The sequence below is a fragment of the Lagenorhynchus albirostris genome, chromosome 17 (genome assembly GCF_949774975.1).
Source record: "Lagenorhynchus albirostris chromosome 17, mLagAlb1.1, whole genome shotgun sequence".
NCBI classification, from domain to species: domain Eukaryota; kingdom Metazoa; phylum Chordata; class Mammalia; order Artiodactyla; family Delphinidae; genus Lagenorhynchus; species Lagenorhynchus albirostris.
Window position 1 is genome coordinate 42,443,293 of NC_083111.1, and position 27,902 is coordinate 42,471,194.

The 27,902-nt window shown below is 40.0% G+C and overlaps 1 protein-coding gene across 2 annotated transcripts; it reads right to left on the bottom strand.

Annotated features, from left to right (window-relative positions):
• Positions 1-453: 453 nt before the first annotated feature.
• On the bottom strand, positions 454-27,644 carry MTERF3 (mitochondrial transcription termination factor 3). Of its 2 annotated transcripts, none has more exons than XM_060128615.1 (8): positions 27,501-27,644; positions 24,489-24,828; positions 23,028-23,180; positions 18,043-18,232; positions 13,478-13,625; positions 13,025-13,096; positions 11,440-11,601; positions 454-733 (listed from the first exon to the last, which is right to left on the bottom strand). In XM_060128615.1, the coding sequence occupies exons 2-8, from the start codon at positions 24,811-24,813 to the stop codon at positions 539-541; spliced, it is 1,245 nt and encodes a 414-aa protein (XP_059984598.1). In that variant the 5' UTR covers positions 24,814-24,828; positions 27,501-27,644; the 3' UTR covers positions 454-538. The 2 variants fall into 2 exon arrangements, with proteins under 2 accessions (XP_059984598.1, XP_059984600.1); XM_060128617.1 differs by having other exon boundaries at positions 27,384-27,505.
• Positions 27,645-27,902: the final 258 nt, after the last annotated feature.

A 27,902-nucleotide genomic window follows, 5' to 3' on the forward strand; every position in this document is an offset into this window, starting at 1 on the left:
CCTCCCTATCCCTTTTCCTTTCCTGATTCTCAGTAGCCAGCTGTGGGCAACTTTGACTATCTTTGCTCAGAAACATAACAGTGTAGATAATCCCAAATCGAATGTGTTCTGTAGCATAATCTAAGCGAGTAGTAGATATTAGATGGATAATATAGCCTGCCCCAGAAACTCCTAACACTTCAAAGAAAATAGAGCTGTCTTGTGATGAAACCACTATAAAAGACTTTGAAAATAAAAAGGAAAATCTTCTACTGTTCTCATCTTCACCAGAAGGACAACACACCAGCCTAGTAAACTGACTCTCTTTCTCTAAGCTTGCTATATTTTAATTCTCTCCTTCCCAAGAAGGAATTGATTGAGTCAAAGACGAATTAACTTACCAGGAACTTGTAAGAAACATCTACCAGAAGTGTTCCCAAATTTATAATATTAAGAAATTGTTTCCGATATCAATTGAGGTTTGAGGTATTTATTTTAAAATATATTTATTCATATGTACATTCACTTTACATTATTACATTTTAACATCTATCAAAAACTAAAGAGTTTTTAAGAATTTTTCAAAGTCCTGTACTGAGGCCTTGGCCATCTCTTCACAAAATATTTCATCAGGCACAGATACCAATTTGTCCAAAGAGATGTAGTTAGGTTTTCCTGGATCATACTGTGCTCTTCCTAAATGGGCAAGAAACAAATGTCTTTCTTTGACTTTAAACAACCTTGAATTAAATACCTAGAAAAGAAAAAAAAAGTTTTTAAAAAACACTGTGCACTGAAAGATGAACTATAAAAATGTTTATCTGACTAAGAATTTTAATAGGCTAACAAATATAAAGAATTGAGGGGGCGGAGTCAAGATGGCGCACTAGGAGGATGTGGATTTCGCATCTCCTCACAACAAGGTCACCTAGCAGGCACCGGTGGGGAACCACGGACACCTAAGGGGACGGGAGGAAAACCCAGCGACCAGGTAGGACGTGGGGCGTGGGGGGAGTGAAGGGGGAGGAGAAGTGGAGGCAGGACAGGACTGATGCCCCTGAGGGGCGGCTGGGGGAGGGGAAGGGATCCCACGACGGAAGGGGGAAATTGGGGAACCACTGGGAGGGTAGAGGATCAAAAGGGAGCGTGGCCAGGTTTCCCGCGCCCACTTGGGCCCCCAGGAACCTGCTGAGATCCCGGGCCTGATCCTCTGCCCACCAAGGAGGTCCAGCCGCGCGGGTCCTGAGGGAGTGGGAGGGAGGGAAGGGGGAGCAAAAGTAAAGGTTGGACCTCCGGGACCGGCACCCCTCAGGGGTGGCTGGGGGAGGGGAGGAGTTCCTATACCCAGCGGGGCCCACCCACGGTTAGGGGTCCAGCGGCGACGGGGGAGACCCTGGGGTAGATGATGGGGGAGGGGCGTGAAGGAACGTAAGGGAAGAGGCCAGTGCCTTCCTTGTCCACTTAGGCACCGGGAAGCCTGTTGGGCTCCCAGGACTAATCCTCTGCCCTCAGAGCCTCCCTCTTAAAGTGCAGAGTCCAAGCCCCGCCCCTACACCCCACCCAGGGCCCCACCTCTACACTGGGAGACCCCCTCCAATGAGTTGGGCCTAAACCAAACCCACACACCCTCACCCAGGGCCCTTCCTCCTACCTCCAGAAGCCCACACTCCACAGCCCTCCTTCCCACATGCTGCCTCCCCCTTCTGCGCAGGTCCTAAGCAGAGGCCCCGTCCCACGCTCAAATGTCACACCCCCACGCACCTGGGTCCTGCCCCCCAAACCCCACCCGTGCCTAAGTTCCACCCCCCACCTAAACTCCACCCCCATAACCAAGGTTTTCTGTTTTTTTTTTTTTTTTTCCTTTTTTCTTTTATTTTTTCCTCTTTTAGACTGGGGTTCTATTTTAACTTGTTGATTCATTGTTGTTGATTCTTTTATATTTTTATTTTCCTAATAAATCTTTTATTTTTCTAATTTCATTTTATTCTTTATGGTTTGTTAGTGATCTCTCCTTTTGGCTTGCTGCCCTCCCCCCCGCCTATTTTTCTTTTTCCTGCTGTGGTTTTATTTTACCTTGTTGCAGTAGTTTCAATTATAGTTTTATTTTTCCTAATATATTTTTTATCTTTCTAATTTTAGTTTGTTTTTTTGCGGTACGTGGGCCTCTCACTGCTGTGCCCTCTCCCGTTGCGGAGCACAGGCTCCGGACGCGCAGGCTCAGTGGCCATGGCTCACGGGCCCAGCCGCTCCACAGCATGTGGGATCTTCCCAGACCTGGGCACAAACCCGTGTCCCATGCATCGGCAGGTGGACTCTCAACCACTGAGCCACCAGGGAAGCCCTTTATTTTGTTTTTTATTCTTTGATATTGTACTGCTCCTTTTTTTCTTTTGTTCTTCCTTTTTTTTTTCCTGCACCACGAAGCTTGCGGGATCTTGGTTTCCAGGCCGGAGGTAGGGCCGGAGCTCCTGTGGTGGGAGCTCCAAGTCCAAACTGCTGGACTACCAGAGAACCTCAGACCCCAGGGAATATCCATCGGAGTGAGGCGTCCCAGAGGTCCTCATCTCAGCACCAAGACCCAGCTCTATCCAACTGCCTGCAAACGACAGTGCTGGACATCTCAGGCCAAACAACCAGTAAGAAAGGAATACAGCACCACCCATCAAAAAAAATAAAAGAACAAAAAAAATATGTTACAGACGAAGGAGCAAGGTAAAAACCTACAAGACCAAATAGATGAAGAAGAAATAGGCAACCTACCTGAAAAAGAATTCAGAGTAATGATAGTAAAGATGATCCCAAACCTTGGAAACAGAAAGGAGAAAATACAAGAAACATTTAACAAGGATCTAGAAGAACTAAAGATCAAACAAAGGCAGAAGAACGGATAAATGAGCAGAAAGATAAAATGGTGGAAATAACTGCCAGGGAGCAGAATAAAGAAAAAAGAATGAAAAGAATTGGGGAAAGTGTCAGAGCCTCTGGGACAACATTAAACGCACCAACATTGGAATTATAGGGGTCCCAGAAGAAGAAGAGAAAAAGAAACGGTCTGAGAAAATATCTGAACATATTATAGTCAAAAACTTCTCTAACGTGGGAAAGGAAATAGTCAGTCAAGTCCAGGAAGCCCAGAGAGTACCATACCAGATAAACCCAAAGAGAAACATGCTGAGACACATAATAATCAAACTATCAAAAATTAAATAAAAGAAAAAGTATTAAAAGCAGCAAGGGAAAAACAACAAATTTCATACAAGGGAATCACCATAAAGGTAACAGCTGATTTTTCAGCAGAAACTCTGCAGGCCAGAAGGGAGTGACAGGACATATTTAAAGTGATGAAAGGGAAAAACCTACAACCAAGATTACTCTAACCAACAAGGATCTCATGCATATTCGACAGAGAAATTAAAACCTTTACAGATAAGCAAAAGTTAAGAGAATTCAGCACCACCAAACCAATTTTACAACAAATGCTAAAGGAACTTCTCTAGGCAGGAAACACAAGAGAAGGAAAAGACCTACAAAAACAAACCCAAGACAATTAAGAAAATGGTAATAGGAACATACATACTGATAACTACCTTAAATGTAAATGGATTAAATGCTCCAACCAAAAGACACAGACTGGCTAAATGGATACAAAAACAAGACCCGTACATCTGCTGTCTAGAAGAGACCCACGTCAGACCTAGGGACACATACAGACTGAAAGTGGGGGGATGGAAAAAGATATTCCATGCAAATGGAAATCAAAAGAAAGCTGGAGGAGCAATTCTCATATCACACAAAATAGACTTTAAAATAAACACTATTACAAGAGACAAAGAAGGACACTACATAACGATCAAGGGATCAATCCAAGAAGAAGATATAACAATTGTAAATATTTATGCACCCAACACAGGAGCACCTCAATATATAAGGCAAATGCTAACAGCCATAAAAGGGGAAATCGACAGTAACACAAAAATAGTAGGGGACTTTTAACACGCCACTTTCACCAATGGACAGATCATCCAAAATGAAAATAAATAAGGAAACACAAGTTTTAATGACACATTAAACAAGATGGACTTAATTGATATTTATAGGACATTCCATCCAAAAATGACAGAATACACTTTCTTCTCAAGTGCTCATGAAACATTCTCCAGGATAGATCATATCTTGGGTCACAAATCAAGCCTTGGTAAATTTAAGAAAATTGAAATTGTATCAAGTATCTTTTCCTACCACAATGCTATGAGACTAGCTATCAATTACAGGATAAAAAAATCTGTAAAAAATACAAACACATGGAGGCTAAACAATACACTACTAAATAACCAAGAGGTCAATGAAGAAATCAAAGAGGAAATCAAAAAATACCTAGAAACAAATGACAATGAAAATACGATGACCCAAAACCTATGGGATGCAGCAAAAGCAGTTCTAAGAGGGCAGTTTATAGCAATACAATCCTCCCTCAAGAAACAAGAAAAATCTCAAATAAACAACCTAACCTTACACCTAAAGCAAATAGAGAAGGAAGAGCAAAAAAAACCCCAAAGTTAGCAGAAGGAAAGAAATCATAAAGATCAGATCAGAAATAAATGCAAAAGAAATGAAGGAAACGATAGCAAAGATCAATAAAACTAAAAGCTGGTTCTTTGAGAAGATAAATGAAATTGATAAACCCTTAACCAGACTCAACCATAAAAAACGGGAGAAGACTAAAGTCAATAGAATTAGAAAAGAAAAAGGAGAAGTAACAACTGACACTGCAGAAATACAAAAGATCATGAGGGATTACTACAAACAACAATATGCCAATAACATGGACAACCTGGAAGAAATGGACAAATTCTTAGAAAACCACAACCTTCCAAGACTGAACCAGGAAGAAATAGAAAATATATACAGACCAATCACAAGCACTGAAATTAAGACTGTGATTAAAAATCTTCCAACAAACAAAAGGCCAGGACCAGATGGCTTCACAGGTGAATTCAATCAAACATTTAGAGAAGAGCTAACACCTAGCCTTCTCAAACTCTTCCAAAATACAGCAGAGGGAGGAACCCTCCCAAACTCATTCTACGAGGCCACCATCACCCTGATACCAAACCAGACAAAGATGTCACAAAAAAAGAAAACTATAGGCCAATATCTCTGATGAATATAGATGCAAAAATCCTCAACAAAATACTAGCAAACAGAATCCAACAGCACATTAAAAGGATCATACACCATGATCAAGTGGGGTTTATCCCAGGAATGCAAGGATTCTTCAGTATACGCAAATCAATCAATGTGATACACCATATTAACAAATTGAAGGAGAAAAACCATACGACCATCTCAATAGATGCAGAAAAAGCTTTTGACAAAATTCAACACCCATTTAGGATAAAAACCCTCCAGAAAGTAGGCATAGAGGGAACTTACCTCAATATAATAAAGGCCATATATGAGAAACCCACAGCCAACATCATTCTCAATGGTGAAAACTGAAACCATTTCCTCTAAGATCAGGAAGAAGACAAGGTTGTCCACTCTCATCACTATTATTCAATATAGTTTTGGAAGTTTTAGCCACAGCAATCAGAGAAGAAAAAGAAATAAAAGTAATCCAAATTGGAAAAGAAGAAGTAAAGCTGTCACTGTTTGCAGATGATGTGACACTATACGTAGAGAATCCTAAAGATGCTATGAGAAAACTGTTAGAGCTAATCAATGAATTTGGTAGAGCAGCAGTATACAAAATTAATGCACAGAAATCTCTGGCATTCCTATACACTAATGATGAAAAATCTGAAAGAGAAATTAAGGAAACACTCCCATTTACCATTGCAAGAAAAAGAATAAAATACCTAGGAAGAAACCTACCTAAGGAGACAAAAGACCTGTATGCAGAAAACTATAAGACACTGATGAAAGAAATTAAAAATGATACAAATGGATGGAGAGAATCAACATCTTGTTCTTGGACTGGAAGAATCAACATTGTGAAGATGACTCCACTACCCAAAGCAATCTACAGATTCAATGCAATCCCTATCAAACTACCAATGGCATTTTTCACAGAACTGGAACAAAAAATTGCACAATTTGTATGGAAACAGAAAAGACCCCAAATAGCCAAAACAATCTTGACAAAGATAAACGGAGCTGGAGGAATCAGGCTCCCTGACTTCAGACTATACTACAAAGCTACAGCAATCAAGACAGTATGGTACTGGCACAAAAAAACAGAAATATAGATCAACAGAAAACAGGATAGAAAGCTCAGAGATAAACCCACACACATATGGTCATTTTATCTTTAATAAAGGCGGCAAGACTATACAGTGGAGAAAAGACAGCCTCTTCAATAAGTGGTGCTGGGAAAACTGGACAGCTACATGTAAAAGAATGAAATTAGAACACTCCCTAAAAGTATATACAAAAATAAACTCAAAATGGATTAAAGACCTAAATGTAAGGCCGGACACTATCAAACTCTTAGAGGAAAACATAGGCAGAACACTCTATGACATAAATCACAGCAAGATCCGTTTTGATCCACCTCCTAGAGAAATGGAAATAAAAACAAAAATAAACAAATGGGACCTAATGAAACTTAAAAGCTTTTACACAGCAAAGGAAACCATAAACAAGATGAAAAGACAACCCTCAGAATGGGAGAAAATATTTGCAAATGAAGCAACTGACAAAGCATTAATCTCTAAAGTATACAAGCAGATCATGCAGCTGAGTATCAAAAAACAAACAACCAAATCCACTTATGGGCAGAAGACCTAAATAGACATTTCTCCAAAGAAGACATACAGATTGCCAACAAACACATGAAAAGATACTCAACATCACTAATCATTAGAGAAATGCAAATCAAAACTACAATGAGGTATCACCTCACACCGTTCAGAATGGCCATCATCAAAAAATCCACAAACAATAAATGCTGGAGCGGGTGTGGAGAAAAGTAAACCCTCTTGCACTGTTGGTGGGAATGTAAACTGATAGAGCCACTATGCAGAACAGTATGGAGGTTCCTTAAAAAACTAAAAATAAAACTACCATATGACCCAGCAATCCACTACTGGGCATATACCCTGAGAAAACCGTAATTCAAAAAGAGTCATGTACCACAACGTTCACTGCAGCACTATTTACAATAGCCAGGACATGGAAGCAACCTAAGTGTCCATCGACAGATGAATGGATAAAGAGGATGTGGCACATATATACAATGGAATATTACTGAGCCATAAAAAGAAATGAAACTGAGTTATTTGTAGTGAGGTGGATGGACCTAGAATCTGTCCTACAGAGTGAAGTAAATCAGAAAGAGAAAAGCAAATACCATATGCTAACACATATATATGGAATCAAAGAAAAAAAAATGTCATGAAGAACCTAGGGGCAAGACGGGAATAAAGACACAGACCTACTAGAGAATGGACTTGAGGATATGGGGAGGGGGAAGGGTCAGCTGTGACAAAGTGACAGAGTGGCATGGACATATATACACTACGAAATGTAAAATAGATAGCTAGTGGGAAGCAGCCGCATAGCACAGGGAGATCAGCTTGGTGCTTTGTGACTACCTAGAGGGGTGGGATAGGGAGGGTGGGAGGGAGGGAGACATGAGAGGGAAGAGATATGGGGACATATGTATATGTATAACTGATTCACTTTGTTATAAAGCAGAAACTAACACACCATTGTAAAGCAATTATACCCCAATACAGATGTTAAAAAGAAAAAAATAAACCAAAAATTATTATAAATGCTAGAGGGTTTAAATCCTTTGCCTTCTGCTAAGAAATTATGATTTAAAAGGGACTCAAAACTAACAAGCAGAACAATTGTAAAATAATAAAGGGCTACCTTGTAGGCAAAGACCAGACTAATCCAGGGAGACGAGAGGAGCTGTTAAAAAAGCAAATCCTCAGGCTCCAGCCCAAAGCTACCAAATCAGACACTTTGAGAGTGGGACCCACAAGTCCTCCAAGGGATTCTGATGCCTGCCAAGTTGGAGAACCAAAGTCAGAGATCAAAGTTTATGGCATCAAAAACTGTGTAAGATTTCATAATCTGTGAAGCATCCCTATTTTCCTTTCTTTCTTTCTTCCTTTCTTTCTTTCTTAATTCCCGTTGCTCCCTCTGACTAGTATCAAAATGAAATGAAGCTGGACTTCATGGGTTCAAAGGAACCTGCCTTGGGATTAAACTCTTGAGGAATAGAGTGAATACAGTAACTTTAAAAGGGAGTCAGAAGCAGGCTAAGTCCCTAAAGCCAGCTGCAAGGAGGAAGGGAGAATTGCGAGATCTGGCCAGACTTGAAATAGAGCCCTAAGCTGAAGAGACATCTGTGAGGCTCCCTAGCAAGGCCCAATGAACCCACATTCAGTATTAGGTCTCAGGTCCCTCTCTTCACTGTATATCAAGATACACTGGGGACACTCCACATGGCACATAACCTCCAGGAGTCTTTCTTTATATTCGAGTGGAGACAAAATAAATAACATCACTTGGAAAGGACAGTATGAAAAACAACTGATGAAAACTAATTTGAGAACAGTGACCAAAAAAATATAGTGTGCTAACTCAACGTGGGATTGGCTTGCTTTTGGAACAAAACATCTTTTACTCCCTCTGCAGAAACAAATTATGTGCTGCTCTGCCTTCATTTTGGTAACTAAATTCCCATTACCGCATTATTACTGGTCAAAAGATGTAAGAAGCTTTTAGATGTATTTCTTTAGAAGTATGATGCTTCCAGTGACTCTCGGCTTACAAAATTATCATACAACATACGGACAAGGCCACAAATGATTCTGAAGCTCCCAAACTATATTTCCTAAATATAGTAACACTTCGAAGCACTTATACAGCTATGACCAGATAGTTCTTTCCCAGTGGTTCAAAGTGACTTTAGTATCACAGATTTTATGTGATCTTTCAAGTCCAAAAGTCATGGCTCAGACTGAGTTTCTCTCTCTTTTTTTGTTGTTGTTGACCACCAGGGGCCACTTTGCAATGTCAGAAAAGTTTCATCCTATCAATGATCCGTTAAGTTCTCAAGGATTAAAACAAACGAAAACCACCAAAAAAACCCTAACTTAAGAATTACTGATCGCCTCCTGTCCTAACACAGACTCCAGCTCTGCCTTCACAGAAACCCACAGGGAAAGAGGAGAAACAAGGTTTCAGGGGATCCTGAATATAACCTCTTTCCTGAACTAGTGGTTTCCTCATGTTCATTACCCTCACTGCTTTTGTTATCCTTTGCCTACCATGGTCACTGCTTTGAAACGACTAACCATAGTTTTAAAGTTATAATTGTTTCCCAATTTTTAATTAATCATAAAATTATGTACCAACCAGAACTGTTATCTGCATGAGAAAACTGTTTCACAGCACTAAGTTTTTAAAGCTCCAGCCAAAAATTTTAAGTCTACATCCATTCCCTCACTGTCAGTTAATGTATTTTTCCATTAATGAGGTTTTTTGTTGCTGTTTTCGTTCTTTTCTTTTTGGCTGTGCCACACAGCTGGTGGGATCTTAGTTCCCGGACCAGGGATCGAACCCAGGCCCCCAGCAGTGAAAGCACTGAGTCCTAACCACTGGATTGCCAGGGAATTCCCAATGAGGTTTTTTTTTTGTTTTTTTTTTAAAGCAATCCTACCCAGACCCCTAAGAATCTGAGAATCCTCCCAATATGGAAGCCACAGGTCTATAACCAGGCTTCCCAGAAGCTAGGATTTGGGGAGCCTAAAATCTGTGTTTTTAAACAACTGATTTTGATGCATCCAGTCAAGTTTATAGTTTTCTCTACTTGGAAAGTTTCTGTCCACTGTTAAACCCAGTTCATTCAACTGACAACTCAAATGTCACTTCTTAGAGTGGCAGTATATCTTTGGTAAGAGCATGGGTTTTCAAACTGACTGCCACAGTTCTAATCCTGGCTCTGGCCCCTGGACAAGTTACTGAATCTTTTTATGCTTAATTTCTTCATTTGGAAAATAGGGACAATAACAGTACCTACCTCATATGGTTGTTGTGAAGATTAAATGAATTAATATAAGTAAAGCAGTAAAGACAGAGCTGGCACTCAGTAAATGAACAATCAATAACTTATTGTTTCTATGATTTTCCTACCTCTCCTAAATTAAATCAATAGCTGTATACAATATCTGTTAAGACTCTAACATTATGTAAAGCAATTACATTTTAAAAACTTGTCTTCCACACTAGATTATGAGTTCCACAAGAATACAGACCATGACTCATTGATTTTTCTATCCTCAAATCATATTCTCCTATCATGCTCTACTGTCACTGAATTATTTATCAACCCAGTGGAAAACTAATTGTCATTGCTTTTTAGTTGAAGATTACTTACTTTACAATGTTTCTATAAGCCAAATTTTCACCACTGCAGGCTTCTAACACTTTTTATAATGAATACACATGCATTTGATGAACTAGAAAAATGCTCTATTAAGGGCCCATTCAGAGTGAAGTATGATAGGTAAATAAACACTACTATTTGTGAGGGAACTGCACCAAATGCAGTCTAGTTCTGGCAGTTATATTAAAGTCATAGTTCTTTGCCCACCTTTACATCAAGAACACATTTGGCAAGTGGAGTAGAGGAATCACTTCAATGAAATTCAATCTTTCATTTATTCAATGAATACTCACTGAGTGTCTATTCACATGCCAAATAGGAAAGAAGGATGACTTTTATGAGATTCAATCAATCATGTGTTCAACAAATATCTATCCAGTGCCTACTAATTGGCCCATTATAGTTCCAGGCTCTGGGAATTCAGCAGTGTATAAATCAGACAAGATCTGCTTTCAAAAAGTTAACATTCTTGTGAACAAGCAGATAATGTCATTCACCAAGTAAAGAACAGGAAAAAGTCTAATTAGCTTAGAAAATATAATTATGGCTTTGGCATGATAGCTAACTGGAAGTGTTTTATGCTTTGGTGGGAGATCATTATAACATGGCTTGTTAACTAATGGATTTAGATAGACTAAATGGAAAAGTACATTTAGAATTGAAAGGACCTTTAAGGGAAGTGATCTATTTCAAATTTAAAGGGAGAAAAGCACAAGAGAGTATGTTAGATTCCAAAGGCAGAACGAGGACTAGGTTACAAACTACAGGGAAATAGATTCATCACTCATTTCTCCTCTGGAGATGTACATGAATGCCCTAGAAGATGTAAACTTTTTACAAGTGATCCATCTACTGCATTTGCTAGATGTGGTCTTGCTAAAAAGATGTGCAAAAAGAAATGTGACCTTAATACCACTCTCAGAACTCTACTGCATTTGGTCTGATTCCTTCACAAACAGCAAGGGGTTTTCACAAGCGGACTGTGCACATGGAGAGCAGCTCCGGATGAAGGGCGATGACAGCTCTTACAGAACAGCGAGCTATGCGCTCCTCACCTGCGGGAACTTGACAATGATGTGGTGCGGAATGCGCATCACATTGTGCACGTAGTCGAAAGTCTCGGTAACTTTCCTTTTACTTGCAGTTAACATCTTTGGGATTTTGGTGATCATATGTTGAATTTCATTATGTTTAAAACCTAGTTCAAGCCGGTAAACCTAAGAGAAAGATAGAAATAGTTATTTTGGTAATATGCCAGGGGACACATTGATTCTTTCAAAATTGAAAATAAGGACATTAAAATCTGGAGGTGGGGCTTCCCTGGTGGCGCAGTGGTTGAGAGTCCGCCTGCCGATGCAGGGGACACGGGTTTGTGCCCCGGTCCAGGAAGATCCCACATGCTGCAGGGCGGCTGGGCCCATGAGCCATGGCCACTGAGCCTGCGCGTCTGGAGCCTGTGCTCCGCAGCGGGAGAGGCCGCAACAGTGAGAGGCCCGCGTACCGCAAAAAAAAAAAAAAAAAAAAAAAAAAAAAATCTGGAGATGGCTATTCCAATGACCTTACGGGTTCATAGTTTCCTGCTTCTGGGGTAACCTGAATTTTAAACCCCTCTCCTGAGGATGAGCTAATCACAGCCTGATGACCACAATGAAGATCACCAGAAGGAGCTAGCATAATTACGAAATAAGAGTAACGGTGCTCACGGGAGGCCTGCGCAGGTTATCTGTATTGGCCCCACACCACACAGACCAACAGTAAGATTCTCAAAGTGCTTTCTGAGCCTCTGCTCCCAAGCACACTCCTATGCATGTCATCTGGAAAAACTACATGTCAAAATTCTAAACAGAGATGATTAAAAAAAAAAACAAAACACTCCAATGTAGGTTAGGTCCTCCGTGTGCATTCATAGTATCCCATGCTCCCTGACCAATCCGTTGCTCTCATCGCTCTGCGGGAGATTCCCCCCACTGGACCGTAAGCTCCACAACGGCAGGGACTATCTCCCCAGCACAGCGCGTGGGCAGGCGCTCAATAAAAATTTCTTCAACGGCCGAGTATGAAACACTTTAGGCACCTCAGAAAATAGGCTTACTATAATAATTTCAAATACTCCGACAGCTTTGTATACTGACAAGTCAGCTGCCCCTGGTTCTATCCTATTCCCTTGGAGGGAGGACAGTAAGGAGTGTCTGGTATGTTCTCTGATAGATCTAGAGCTGGCAGTTGGCACAGGTTCTAGGAGAGCAATATGCTGGCTACTGCTCTCTTCAAAGAAGCCTTCTGGCTCCAGCCTCCACAGCTCGTCTCCCGCCTAGGTGACGAAGACACAGACCCTCACCCTGGGCAAAGGAAGCAGCTTCCAGGTTCCATCCAGATACCTAACCTGCTCCGCTAGGATTACGGGTATCAATGTCTGCAAGGAGACTAACTCATGTAACACCTGGTTGACATGTGAAAAAATTATAAACTAAGATAAACTGCTTGCCAGATATTTATTATATCATTTCCTCTGTCTATCTTTTTAGAAATAACTTCTTTTACAATCTAGTTTTCTTTAAGATGATGGGAGCAAATCTATCCTCTTCAGAGGACTTAACCACTTAAAGAAGCTGATTTCTCAAAAACTAACAGTCATCCTACCTTCATGTTTTCCTTCACAGGCTCCAGACTTCCAGTTAGTAGCCTTGGGAGACGAATTACCAGATCTCTAGTCTACAGTTATAAAACAATCTATTATTAATATGTATGCATATTCAACTAGGTTGGAAAAAACAAGGCATTACTAGGAATACAAAACTAAAATTTAAAATATGACCCAGTAGAAAAATGCTAAGGAACCCAAAAATACATAAACTTAATATTGTCTGAGGGAAAAAACCAGTGCTCAGAATAAAACTTGAGAAACCAACTTGATGGAATTATTACAAAATGATATAGCTATATGATTAACCTAGCAAGGTAATTCATTCTTGTACAGAAAATATCAGGCATTTATAGAATTCATACAGGCCAAGTACCCGTTAGAAACATGAGATTTAACAGTTACTAAATGTAGCTGACATGGAAACATACAAATTCTCTCCTTCTCTTTACCTTCTTCACACTAAGTTCAAGTTCTTTCTGAAAAAATCCCAATCTGTTATCCAGTCTTTCCACTGAAAAACTCAGCAAAAACGGTGCATTTCTGACCATCTGTGCAATATCCACTTTACTGAAATTTTTTGACAGTAGATAAGCCACCCTAGAGAAACAAACAAAATACATGCACATATGATAAATATTTACTGGTGTCATATTCCCACACCAAAAAAAAGTTTAAGTAAAAACATTCTATAATAATGGCCCCAAATATGGTTAAAACAAAACGAGCATCCATCCAACTCTAGAATGGTTTCCATTTATAACTGGAAACAGAAGATATTTCTGAAATCCGCTAACAGACAGATTCCCTTTTCAGTTAATCTGACTTACTAGTTGGTAGAAAAAAATGAAATAGCTTCTATTTAAGTTTTTTGTTTTTTTCGTTTTTTAGAATAGAAAACACACAAATTAAGAAAAGATGGGATTCAGAACTCTTTTTACAAAGAAAGACCATCAAGCTTGGCTAAGACTGAAAAGAGGAAATTTTTTTTTTGGCTGCGCTGTGCGGCTTGCATGATCTTAGTTCCCCGAGCAGGGATCAAACCCAGGCCCCCAGCAGTGGAAGTGTGGAGTCCTAACCACTGGACTGCCAGGGAATTCCTGGAATTTTTAATTTTAGTACATTTACTGAGAATGTATTTTCTTTTTTCACCCCCCTTTTTTTTTTTTTGCGGTACGCGGGCCTCTCACTTCTGTGGCCTCTCCCCTTGCGGAGCACAGGCTCCGGATGCGCAGGCTCAGCGGCCATGGCTCACGGGCCCAGCTGCTGCGCGGCACGTGGCATCCTCCCGGACCAGGGCACGAACCCGCGTCCCCTGCATCGGCAGGCGGACTCTCAACCACTACACCACCAGGGAAGCCCCGAGAATGTATTTTCATAAATAATTTTTACTGCGGTCCTTCAATATGTATTTTGTTAACAACTGAGAAGTTTCCTGCTAAATTTCTGGGAAACAAAGTAAGGTAGCAAAATACAGGAAGTTTGACTATAAAATAACATTATTGATTTTTTAAAATCTATAAACATAGTAAAAGGCAGTTTACTTAAATGCCTGAAATATCCCTGGACATTATCTTGTTTAATTCTCATCAGAAAAACAAAAACAAAAAAACAAAACAACCAACCCCCTGTGGGCCAGGTAAATTTCCCACACTGCATTTGAAAAAACACAGAGGAGTTAAATAACTTGTCTTAGACCACCAGCTAATTAATAACAGAGCTGAAACTTGAACTCAGGTATGCCTACTTCTAATGACTACGATACTTTTATACCATATATTGGAACTTATTATATTTTATACTCAGTGACTATTACCCCTTTAAACCAGTCCCTTAGAGGCAACGAGAGAAAAAAACTGATAAATTTAACTACATACAAAATTTAAATGCAAGGCAAAAAAGAAGTCATCAACCAAGTCAGACAAGTGACAGTCTGGGAAAATATTTACAACATGTCACAGAGAAGGAACTAATTTTGTTAGTATATAAAAAAACGCTTACCAAAAAAAGAAAAAGGCCCAATTAAGAATAGCAAAGGACACTTCTAATTTATAGAAAAGAAAATGTAAACAGAAGTTCAACATAGGAAAAGATCTTCAAAAAAAAGAAAAGATCCTCCAAACATCTGATGCTCCAAACATCATTTCCAAAACAATGAGGCAATGTTTTCATCTAAGAAATGAACTGAAATCCTAAAGTTTGATGACACTGTATTAGTGTGGAGAACAGGGAAACTGGCACTTCTGTACACTGTTGGTGGGCGTGTAAGCTGGAAAATCTGTATGAAGGACAATTTGTCAATATCTATTAAAATTATAAACGCATATATCCTTTGACCTAGAACTTCTACGTCTAGAAATGTATCCTACAGATATACACCAATATGTGACATGATGTATATATAAGAGGAGTCACTGCAGCTTCTTTGTGATAGTAAAGCCAGAAACAACCACCATGTTTACCAAAAGGGGACTAGACACATCCACAGTATAAACTATAAAAGGGTTAAAATAGGCAGAGCCAATAAAAACTATCCCCAACATAGAGTTAAGGTAAGAATGTGAGGTGCAGAATGGTATGCATAAATGCTACATACTGTATGTACATGTGTTCTTGTGTATGTGTATACATAGATACACATGCATGCTTGTACATGATAGAACATTCTTAGCTAGTTGAACAAAAAACTTGATAATAGTAGCTGCCACCACAGATGGGTCTTGCAAGGCTGATGAGGGACTGGAATATGTAGGTTGGGAAGGAGAATTACCATTTTTTTCCTTTGTTTTGGACACAGGAAAGATCAATATCCGATAAAAATATTATTGAAACTGTTATCTACTGTGATAACTTTTCCAATAAAAAATTAAGATATAAGGCCCAGCCGAAAGAAAATTTCTAATAACTTAAATGCAGATTATTCATTTGAAAATTCTTAAAAAGAATCAACCAACTTTTTTTTTTTTTTTGCTGTACGCGGGCCTCTCACTGTTGCGGCCTCTCCCGTTGCGGAGCACAGGCTCCGGACGAGCAGGCTCAGTGGCCATGGCTCACGGGCCCAGCCGCTCCGCGGCATGTGGGATCCTCCCAGACTGGGGCACGAACCCGTGTCCCCTGCATCGGCAGGCGGACTCTCAACCACTGCGCCACCAGGGAAGCCCAACCAACTTTTTAATACATTTCAAATTCTCTTCATTGAAAAGAAAACAAGTATATGTGATCAGTGCTATTATAGAAATTCTAGAAAATAAGACTGCTGTACATACCAGAGCCAGAAGGTAAGTTCAAAAAAGATTATCATACCTTTGCCTCTTCCAGGAGAAGCTTACTTTTCACTGTATACCCTTTTGAGTACATGTGGTAAATTACCTATTAAAAACTTCCAAGTAACTTTTTAAAATGCTCCAGTTTACTTTGGCAGTCAGCCAGGTTTAGGAAACATTAGGCTATACTATTACATGAGAGTGTTCTTTAATTGTTAGGAGCATGTGTGATCTTGAGCAAATTAACTTAAGCTGCTTTTAAGCTTATGTTTCCTTCATAGATTTAAAAGTAGGGAGACAGTACAGTGTAGTAGCCAGGACTCTGGAGTTAGACTAAGTGGATTTGAATCCCACTGCCACTTACACTAGCTGGGTAATCTTGGGCAAATTATTTAACCTCTCTGTGCCTCTCCTGTAAAATGGGGATATTAATAATAATGGTGCAGTAGGCAGCCTCTGAAACAGTTCCCAATGATCTCCACCTCCTGGTATATACTCTTTCTTGAACTAAATCTTGAGCAAAAGGGCAAGTTGGTTTTTAAATGGGGAGAGAATGAGCATTCCAGACAGTCAGGAGGAGCAGAGCTAGACATGTCAGACTGAGTCTCCTAGAATCATTCTTTCCCTCCCCTGTATTGTAATAGCCTGTCTATATTACACCAGACTGTAAGTCACATGAAGGGAGAGAGTGTGTCTATCTAAGTGCCTTGCATATATAATAAGGGTTCAAACTATTCAATATAAGAAATGTAGTTTTTTTTGTTCTGTTTTTTCCTAGTTCAGAGACTAGACTCTGATAGTTCAAGGAACTGCAAAGCTCTCTGAAACTGGTGTGAGAATAGTCTAGGGGGAGAAGATTAGAGGCAGATTAGTTAGGAGACAGTTGCGGTATTCTTCACGTGAAATGATGGGGACCTGAGGTAAAGTATTCAAAGTGAAGATTAAGAGAAATGCATTGACTGATTTGAGAGCAATAAAAATAGAACCAACAGGCCTTGGTAGTTTATTAGCTGTGGATGATAAAAGAAGAGAAGCCAAAGTTAACACCAGTATTTCTGATCTGGGCAGCGGGGTGAACAGTGTTCTCATTCAGGCAATCTGGGAAGACCTAATTTACGTGAGAGGTGGGGGTGATGATAAATCCAAGATGTGAACTTATGAGACACTGACTCTGTCTCACTCTCTGGTGTGCCCAATGCCCAGCAGGATTCTTACCTCACAAATCAATACTATCTCACTGTATCAATTCTCACAGATGCAATAAATTCTTTGAATGTTGAATGAAGTACAAAGATGTTTATAAAAGTGCTATTTAAAGAAGAAAAAAAGGAAAAACCAAAATAGACAGAAATGATTAAGCAAATTATACAATATTTGCCAAAACAAGGTCAAATGTCTACCATCAAAAATTGTCCAGAAAGAACAACAGAAAAGATCAGCCTTTCATAATTTTAAGTGTACTATCAGATAATTTAGCCATTGTTAATGGATTTTTAAAAAAACTTATCCCAGTTTCCAAAGGATTGACTTAGCATTAAGTTGAAATCATAAAAATAATGATGGGTAGTTGAACAAAAGAAATGATTTAGATACTTAATTTTGATCAAAGATGGTCCATAACAAAAAAATAACATTCACATTCATTAATTACCTCAGTAGATCCTTGTGCTGCTGAGACTTAAAAAAATAACTTATACATATATTTCTTCATAGCCACTTCTAGGATTATGTGAAAATCATTCTAAAAGCCCTACCTGGTCTTAAGATTTTCAAGGTCTTCAGAGAAAATAGCATAGTTTTTCGTCAGGAATGTTCCCAGTTGGTTATCCTCTATGCCCAAATCTTTAAGAAACAGGAGTATTTGCTTAATGTCTTTTTCAAAATCCAGTCGCAGAAGGAGGTTGGCTGCATCTGGATGTTTTTCTATCTTGGATAAATCCACTCCTGTAATAAATTACGAACACCATTTGAAGAGAACTGCTTGGCTGAGCCATTAAACTTTATGTACAGAAACACAAGAAATTCCTGATGGAGATCAACAACCCATCCCAAGGAGACCTGAGACAGGCCAATAGAAACTTCTAAAGATTTTTAAACTAATTTGGTTGCAGAAATAAAAATAAATTTTTTAAAAATGTAGTACTTATTTCAAAGCCATGTATAAAGGAAAACAGTGCATTTGGGGCTAAATTTCCACCCAAAACAAATTCACTACGTCATATTGACCTAGGATCATCATTTTTACCGATGGTTTCTTGAATATTGTTTGCAGGATGCTTATGTGCCCCTAATGATCTCCACAGTAACTGCTTAACTGGTAATTTCTGCAGGGTAACAAACCCTATGAATTGTTACTTTCTTTGAAGTTTATCATTTCTTTAATTATAAGCATTATTTTAAAAATTTGTTTCTGATCCCCTCCACAGAAGGAATAAAAGTTACCCTGTGTCTTACTCATTGTATTTTCTTTATGCTTTATTAGCATAAAGACAAGTACCTTGAAGGAGCTCAAGAAATGTCTGCATGAAGCAGGTGAACATATACAGCCCTCAAGCACAAAACGAAGCAGAAAGTATACCACCTTCAACCTTCACATATCCTTAGAATCTTAGGTAATCTAAGTAAATGAGACAAGGGACAGGAGAGATTAAGAAGGGGAAGAAAGCAAGTTGTTATTTTACTTTGGTTATGGATATAATTCGATGTTCACGTTAATTAGGCAGGGAATCAAAGTAACCCTTGATTCAAAATTCTCATTAAAACCAAGCATTTTATTCTCTCGCTTTTTTCCTTTTACCTGATTTTTAAAAATTAAACATGAATAGGAAAGGCCTATTCCTTATCTTTAAAATAAACATTTGAAAATAATGTAAAACTTTAGTTTAGACTTAAATTTTATATTGCTAAAAATATTTCTTCAGGTTAAAATGTAACTCTCAAACCGATTTCTAGATGCAACTTTACAGTCTTAAATATAAAAACAATGAAATAAAAGCACTGTTTTTTAATGGTGTCTACAACCAGAAAAATAAATTATAATTCCATGTATTATTAGATCCAAATATAATTCCAAACCCAAATTTCTTGATATTAAAACAGGTATTGATATAAGATGATCATGAACAGAAAAACAGATTACACACACACACACATACACACAGAATGAAGACACAGAATGAAGACCAAAAACAGATCCAGGATGAACTACAAATCTAGTATACAATAAGGACATTTCAAATCAATGAGGGAAAAGATGGACTATTCATTAAAATATAATGGGACCTCTAGCTATATATTTGAAAAATAATAATTCCTTCTATGTCTGATACAAAAATTAATTTCAGATAGATTAAGAATCTAAATATGTACTACCACTCTAAAGCTACTAGAAGAAAACACAGAATTTTAAAAATAATATTAAGTATGACTACACAAGCCATTGTATGGCTTTCTGTAATACATGTATTTGCATAGAAAAAGGTGGGGTAATGTATGTATTTGGGTAGAAAATTTGTACTCAACAAATTGGTGGCAGTGGTTACCTTTGGAAAGTGGAACTAGAAATGTAGAGATGGTTAAGAGTTCTTTCTCCTGTAACAGTCTGCACTTTTAACAACTAGATGTAATTCTTTTATAATTTAAAAATAATACTAATAGAAAAATAAATTAAATTATTCGATGGATGGATAAATAAGATAGAAACTAGTTCCAAAAATCTGTGATAAATGTGGGAAGGGATGCTTTGAAAATAACATAAAGGGTTCGGACTCCAAACTTAACTCAATATTACAGATGACATGTGGTGAAGTGCCTCACTCAGCATGAGCCGTCACACCCTGACTGTGCTGAAATCGAATTCCTGAAAAGCTGCTTCTTAACAGCAACAGGAGAGCAGAATCTCACCAGGAGAGCACACTGCTGTCAGCACAAATACTTGGGCTTACTCACGATTTCATTAACTTGAAAAAATAGTCACTGAATGCCTCTCATGGGACCAGGCACTTATGCGGATATAAAAAATGAATAATACATGATTCTAACTTCTAGGTGACCACAGCCTAAGTTGGCTTTACCCCATCAGTTCAGTAACTATAATTACCACTGTATTCAGTTATGGTTACACATACTTAGTGCATCAATCAGGGTCTGGCAGGCAACAGTAGTTGTCCTAGAAAGTTCAAATGAAAAACACTTTAATGAAGGGACTCTGTACAGTGGTGTGAGCAGAGTCAAGGGAACAAACAAGGGCATTCCTAGCGCTAAAGGGACAGGGAGGAAAGAGTGTTATGAGAACCCAGAGGGAGCCGGAAGCTATAAAGAAAGGGCTGCTCAGTAGGAGCTGTTGCCATGGAACAAGGCAGTTCCATGACCCAAGGCTGGGAGGGAAAAGGGAAAACAACTCCCACCTGCCCTCCCTCTTCTCCTACAAGTGCCCCCCACTGCTGAAGCTGCCCAGAAGCCAGCTGGCAAAGGAGGCCGAGTGCAGAGGTTAGCCTCCTGGGATAAAGAACAAGCACAGAAAGGGAGAAAACAGATCTGAGAAGCAGAGAAGAACCAGGACACTTGAGTCCTCAAAAATACTGCTTAACAATGCAATCATGGTTCCTGTAGGGTACTGTTATTTAAGTTACTGCCAAGACGTGCTGTTGAAGTATCAGCATACAGAGGAAGGAGTGGCTGAAACATATTTCAAAGCTCTAGGTATACTGTGAATTATTTAAATGTAGGGACCACATGGGTCTCACGTTTATCTGGCATGACCCGTGGCACCTCTCACAGGGCTGGGAAAGCCCTGAGCTTTCATGCCTGCAGCAGATGTCATCTTTCTCTCTCCTTTGAACCCACAGAACACTTTATGTGTATCTCTGTGTGGAATTTATCACTTCACCTTGCATTTTTGGATTTGTTATTCTTTTTTTTTTTTTTTTTTTGTGGTACGTGGGCCTCTCACTGCCGTGGCCTCTCCCACTGCAGAGCACAGGCTCTGGACGCGCAGGCTCAGCGGCCATGGTTCACGGGCCCAGCCGCTCCGCGGCATGTGGGATCTTCCCGGACCAGGGCACGAACCCGTGTCCCCTGCATCGGCAGGCGGACTCTCAACCACTGCACCACCAGGGAAGCCCCTGTTATTCTTATGTATGTGTATTTAGATGCTCCTGAAGACCTGAAGCTTCTTGAGAACAAAGGCCATTCCCTATACATTTGAGTAACTTGCACAGGGACAGATGAGTAAACAATTATAATAGTGTTATTATTGCCAGGACTGAGGTAAGCAGGGGGTGATGCAAAGAGCCCAGAGGAAGGTCACTCTATCTGGAGGGTCAGAGAAGACATTTGGGAAGTTACTTGAACCTGAGTTAAGTTCTCCAGTTGTCAGACCTGGCCAACAAAAAGGAGGGAAGTGGCAAGCAAGTGAAGCTGAAAGGCTAAGCAAGGGCCAGACCAGGAAGAGCTTAGAAGGATTTCATGGAGGTCACTGACATACGCAGATTCGCATTTTAGAAAGAGCACTAATGTTAGAGAGATTACCAGGGCAGCACTGCTGAAAGGAAGACTATCAAGCCAGGAAGCTCCTAACTTTTCACTGAAAACTAAGGCAGTGACTAAGCAATGAGAGAAGCAGTGGATCTGAGATAATCCCTTGCCCATCCTGTTCCTCTCAATCCCCCAAAGGAGGTTTCTTATCTGGGAAAATCAAATAAGAGAAGTTCCAGGTCCAGAGATAATGGGAAAAGCAGAAAGTAGCAATAAGGTGCTAGACTGAAAATACTGATAAGAGGACGAACCTAAGTTTGCAGGCAGATCTCTTGGCTGCCTTCAACCATCCAGATCTAGGAGCATCCTCCCAGTCAACAAGCTAAGATAGTTATGGAGCAGGCCTAGAGAGAAACCATCCACATCAGGAGGATAGCGGGCTCCAGAAGGAAGGTCAGGGTAGTAGGGAAATGGAAGTAATATATCATCTGATAGGGTTGACTGTAGGAAAAACTGTCCTGAGAGGCCATTGGAAGTTGTAGGAAAATTTAAAGAAAACGAATCAAATGAAAAACAAAGCAATTGTTAACTCCAAGAAAATGAAAGGTTGAAAAGGAAGGAAAACAATCATAGCACACTTCCTAGACAGCAGTCGAGCAATATTTAGAATTATAATGAAATCAGTGACTAATGATTAACCTCAACATTGTTAATATAGCCTATTGGGAGAATTGAAGAGAATGAAAGGGAAAAGTATGTGTACATGTAAGAGATTAACTGATGTCTAAAACTGATGAGCCAAGCAACAGCACCATAAGCAATTACATGCACATTTAGAGGTTAAATACAAACAGAAAGAGCTAGGAAAGTAGATACTCTAGGGAACGGGGTGCGAAGTCAGGAAGGATGAAGCTGGGAGTGCGGTTTATCACTAGAAGCCTTTTCACACTATTTGACTTCTATGCATGTGTATGTACTTTGATAAAGATTAAAAATGCTAATTTTAAAAGTAAGGCAATAGGGCTTCCCTGGTAGCGCGGTGGTTGAGAGTCTGCCTGCCGATGCAGGGGACACAGGTTCGTGCCCCGGTCAGGGAAGATCCCACATGCCGCGGAGCAGCTGGGCCCGTGAGCCATGGCCGCTGAGCCTGCACGTCCAGAGCCTGTGCTCCGCAACGGGAGAGGCCACAACAGTGAGAAGCCCGCGTACCGCAAAAAAAAAAAAAAGTAAGGCAATAAAATAAGTGTAGGTTACTCAGACTTACCTAGAAGCACTAACTTCTTCAGAGTCTCAGAATGATCCACATAGTCTCGAAGTGTGAATGAAGAAGGGGGCAGTGTAGGGTCCGCAATAATCTGAACAGCCTCCTCCTCGGAAATTGGCTGCAATGGAGACAATGGAGGCAAATCGTCCAGTCCTTTGCAGCCAGGATATGGAAAAGGAGAAGTGAGTTAGCTCTCCAATCTGTACACTTGAAGCTCTTTCTGTAAAGACAGCCTCTTGCCTAGTTTTCTTCTTTTTGAATCTTGGCATCATTTCTGAATTAAACATCTCAAAATTCCATATATTTTCTACCTTCTAAGAGGTAAGGTTAAGACTCTTTAGAGATATCAACTACTATTCCTCCAAGATAAGAAATCTGTTGGTGAAATCCTGTACAAAATTCCTTTCCTTCACTTGTAATCAACAGGTATGAATGCTAAAGACCAACTGACCTTCAAGTACATTTTGAGAAAGAGATCGAGTTTACCACAGCTTGTTAAGTTGGCCAAAAGTACAACATACCAGCCTGAATTGTATGGGTTCAAGTCATCACATCCTGAAGTGTCTTCACTTTGATCCAACCCCTTCTCCTCCAAGTTATTCTCAAATATGTCTATAAGAGGACTTCTATGATTCTGTTCCTATCACCTACAATCCTTTGCCAAGGACATGACCTCTCTAGTATAGCCTTGAGTCTGAGGTTTGGTTTGTCTTAAGTCAAACCCTTAAGTATAGAAGATGCTGGTAACTGTAACCTACCTTAGGCTAAGGAATCAGGGCCGTGACTTTTTATTCTATTTTTGGTCTCTAATCACTACCCTTTCTCATTTCTCATAGCCAGCCACCCCTCCCTGCCCTTACCCCCCAGCTTGCTTGCTTTCGTCTTCTACTTAACCTAATATTATCTCATATACGGTGAAATATTCCTTGCATAGGAATGTGCCTAGAACGAGACGCACAGGAGGGAGAAGACTGACTAAAAAAAACTACATGAGGGCGCTTTTTGGGATGTGCTATTTGTTGTTCTTTTTGTTCTGTATGTTGTTTGTGGTGGCTGTTACACAACTAAAAGCATTATGTCAAAATTCATAAGACCGTATACCCAAAAAGGAGGACTGTTACTTGGGTAAAATTATACCCTAACTAGGTATATAGAATAGGGTAAATTAAATCCTAATAAACCTAATTACCACCAGAAAAATTTTTTTTTGAAGAATCTAAATAACGAACTTAGAAAGTGTTATTCATATAGCTGTAAAACATTCTTATACATATTAATCTCTAAACTTTTTCTTAGTTAGTAAAATAGAGGCATAATAGAAGCAAATGAATAGAAGCGGCATTGTTCTTTTTCTCTCCTGGCACAAAGTATGACTTGAAATGGGCAAACAAAATGTAAACAGGTAGTCGTTCAATCTACCGAAGTGGGGCAAAGGGGAATTTTCTGAAACTTGAAAATTACCTTCTAGAGACAGTTCAGAATCAAAGCTGGGTATCTTTTGTGACGGCTCATTCACAGACGGAAGCAGAGTGTTTTGGGCGCACTTAAACTCTTGACTACTTGAGTTGGTAGACTGGGAACTATTCCACACAGAGGAAGTCCGATAAGTCTTAAACCCCGACCGGAGAAAGCAATCGTCAGAGGACAGCTGAGGCTGAGCAAAAAAGCCAGGCAACAATGTTTTACCTGCTCTGGGAAAACATTTTCTGAGTTGCATAGCAGTAAGGAAGCTACTCAATTTAATTGAGTTGAGCCATCTGGGTATCTGTTGGGCTAGCAGGGCCATTTTTCTTAAAGTAGCCTACAAAAGAAATACATAACTATCAAAAAAGAGAAACGTATTTTACTTAAATGTTTAAAACAGTATTCAAACAACAAAAAGATAAACTGAAAATTATTTTTTTCTAATTAAAAGGAGTTTAATAAATTTAGATCCCTAAAGCAGTCAGATGTTTTTAAGCTCAGGAAAAGCCCAAAACAAGGCAGTTTCAGTTACAAACCAAAAGACAGGAACTTCCGAACTGGAAAAATAAAGATATACTTTGCAAGTTAAAAACAAAAAGCAAAATCAGTGGCGTAAGAAAAACAATTAAAACAAAAATCTGTAAATGTTCAAATTACAGCTGAACCTGTTAATATTTAAAGAAAACAGGTGATGCAATTAAGTGCTCTTGAAATTTGGTTTGAAGGACATTTAAGAAGATTGCTGATCAAAATAACACTGAGGGCTTCCCTGGTGGCGCAGTGGTTGAGAGTCTGCCCGCTGATGCAGGGGACACGGGTTCTTGCACCGGTCTGGGAAGATCCCACGTGCCGCGGAGTGGCTGGGCCCGTGAGCCATGGCCACTGAGCCTGCGCGTCCGGAGCCTGTGCTCCGCAACGGGAGAGGCCCCAACAGTGAGAGGCCCAAGTACCACAAAAAAATAAAAATAAAACAAAATAACACTGAATTATTCAGATGCATTTTATGTATGTACATTAATCACAAAATAAAAACAGGAAGAATTCTACTTAGTCTTAAATGAATCATAAAATATTATCATTGCTATCTAGAAGGTTGTTTCTTGCTTCATTCTCAGGGTTGAGCACTATTACACAGATAAAGCTGTTCCTCAAAAGACAATTGAACAAAACCAGTTTTGCCAAACTCTGTTTGTAGGAAAAAAGAAAAAGCCTTTTAAAAAAAGGGGTCAAAACTAATAAGCAAAATGAACAGACAGAAATAATAAGCAACCAGCAGTAAATATACGTATATTTTGACCGAAAAAGCAGTTGTTTTTAAAAGAGACTTTTATCAGGAAAGGACTTTTATATTTAGCCAGCTTAATTAAAGGGTAAATTTGGTGCATATTATTTTATATTAAGTAAGACAATCCATATAAAATACAGCATAGAGTCCAGCATATGCAAAATGCCCAACAAATGTTAGCCATCATCAATATTATTATTGATTACACAATCAAACATAAATGAATTCTGAATTAACTGTTGCATACAACTTTTTGATTTCTCTCTATACTGAAATTCAGCTTGTTTTATGCTCTGAATTAGACCAGATAAATGCTTGAGGGTCTAACCTCCTCTTAGAGATTTGTGGTTCAGGGAAGTCTCCTGAAAGGAATTTATAAAAGTGAAATGTCTCACTGTCATTCTGAAATGATCTTAGAAAGGAAAAAAGTATTTACAATAAATAGCCTTGTGGGATAGGTGACTTTTGTTAACCTTTGGTGGGAAATGAGTCTCCAAATCTGCCGTGTTTCCCTTCAATCCTACAATATTCATTCTCTGCACAGCGATGTCATAAGGGCATTGAGCTGGAAGCCAGAAGACCTGTTATGCTGCATTAAGACTAAGTTTCTCACCGTGATCCAGCACAATGACTGGCCCATGATGGGGGGTTCAATAACCATGCTTTAAATGACAACTTTTAAAAAGGTTACGGGTACAATAAGGTGATTCTTAAGCTCCAAAGTGTTCTGACTTCTGTTTGTCTAAGCAATGTCCTACTTTAAAGCAAACTCCTGAAATCCCAAACCCACTCTGAAGCCTCTAGAGTAAGGCTCAAATTTAAACTCCTCTCACATTAGAACGATTTGCTTTTGAATTCTATCCATATTCATTAAAAGATCTTTATGCAAACAACTAATGTTTATCCTTCTGTTTTTATTTACAAGCGCACTATCTTCACTACATCATCATTTCATTGTTGTGTATACCTCTTAACAGTTGATTAATTGTTCGTTCACGAGAGCAGGGCTGGGTCTCATCTCTGGATCCACCCTCCCAGTGACTATTCCCTCTAGTCCAGAGCCTTGCACTGCTCCAATGTTTTATGGATGGAAATGAATCAGTTGCAACTACGGTTAGCTCATCTGCTTACACAGTATTTAAACCCGGTAAAGCATCTGCGCATGTGTATAAAAGCCCTACCCCGTGATCAGCTAACACGACCCTTTTCATCAGGAAGGTTAAAGTTAAAGAAAAAAAACCTGTAGTAATTCTGAAGTCCATTAAAATATGTCATATACTAGTTCTCAACTGCGTGCCTTAGTATTTCGTTAGGAATAGGAATTGGCACTTAAATATTCTCTGGCGAGGGTTCAAGATTTCGACCTGTGTAAGGCTAATAAATGAAATCAGGAGATGAAAGGTGGGTGGGAGGATGGCTTCGTAATAAGGGGCCTCTCATCTACTGACTGACGCCCTCCCTAGGCCATTTTAGTTCCCCAACCGAACTTCCGGAGGAAGGCCGTTGACATGCTGGCCCTCCTTCCGCGTCCTCCGCAAAGCGCGCGAATAAACAACATGATTGCGTTTTCGTTTCATCTGCCAAGAAAACAAAACGAAATTATTCACCCTTAATTGAAGACCTAAAGGCCAAGAGGTCCCCGGGCGCGGCCTACAGCAGGATAGGGCCGGACCCGAACCCCAGCAGGGCGCACGCCCCTCGCGCTCCGGCGGCTTCCGCTTTACCTGTGGCGAGGCCTATGCCTCGTGGTCTTTCTCGCAGGGACCACCAGACTGGCCGGGCCGCGCGAACTGCCCCGCAGCACAGATACCCCACTTGTCTGCCCGCCCGCCGGTTGCCGCTAGCTCCCTAGCCCACGTGGGCTGAGGCCGGAGTGGGCCAGACCATCTGCGAGGCTGCGTGGGGGAAGAGCGGGCGGCGTGCAGGGGACAGAGCCGGCCAAGGGCCACAGTTTCCCTTCTCCTGCGCGTTGCCTCCCTCTAGACTCTTCCATTTAGAATCTAAAGCCACCGCGAGTCCCTAGAGCTGCCCGTCCCCGAACGCCAGCCGGGGCCGGGCGAGCGGCGTCCCCCGCCCGAGGCTGCGTTGGCGGCGCCGCGACCCCGCCCTCCCGCGCCTGTCCTTCC

Bases quoted from the DNA above. Each gene is read 5' to 3' on its own strand.
- MTERF3 (XM_060128615.1), bottom strand. From the start codon at position 24,813: ATGGCCCTGCTAGCCCAACAGATACCCAGATGGCTCAACTCAATTAAA. The intron at 11,602-13,024 runs GTAGGATGACTG...TCTTTCTCTTAG, and splicing joins CTGTGAAGGAAAACATGAAG to GTTTACCGGCTTGAACTAGG. The intron at 734-11,439 runs GTGAGGAGCGCA...TTTCTTTTCTAG, and splicing joins TCATTGTCAAGTTCCCGCAG to GTATTTAATTCAAGGTTGTT.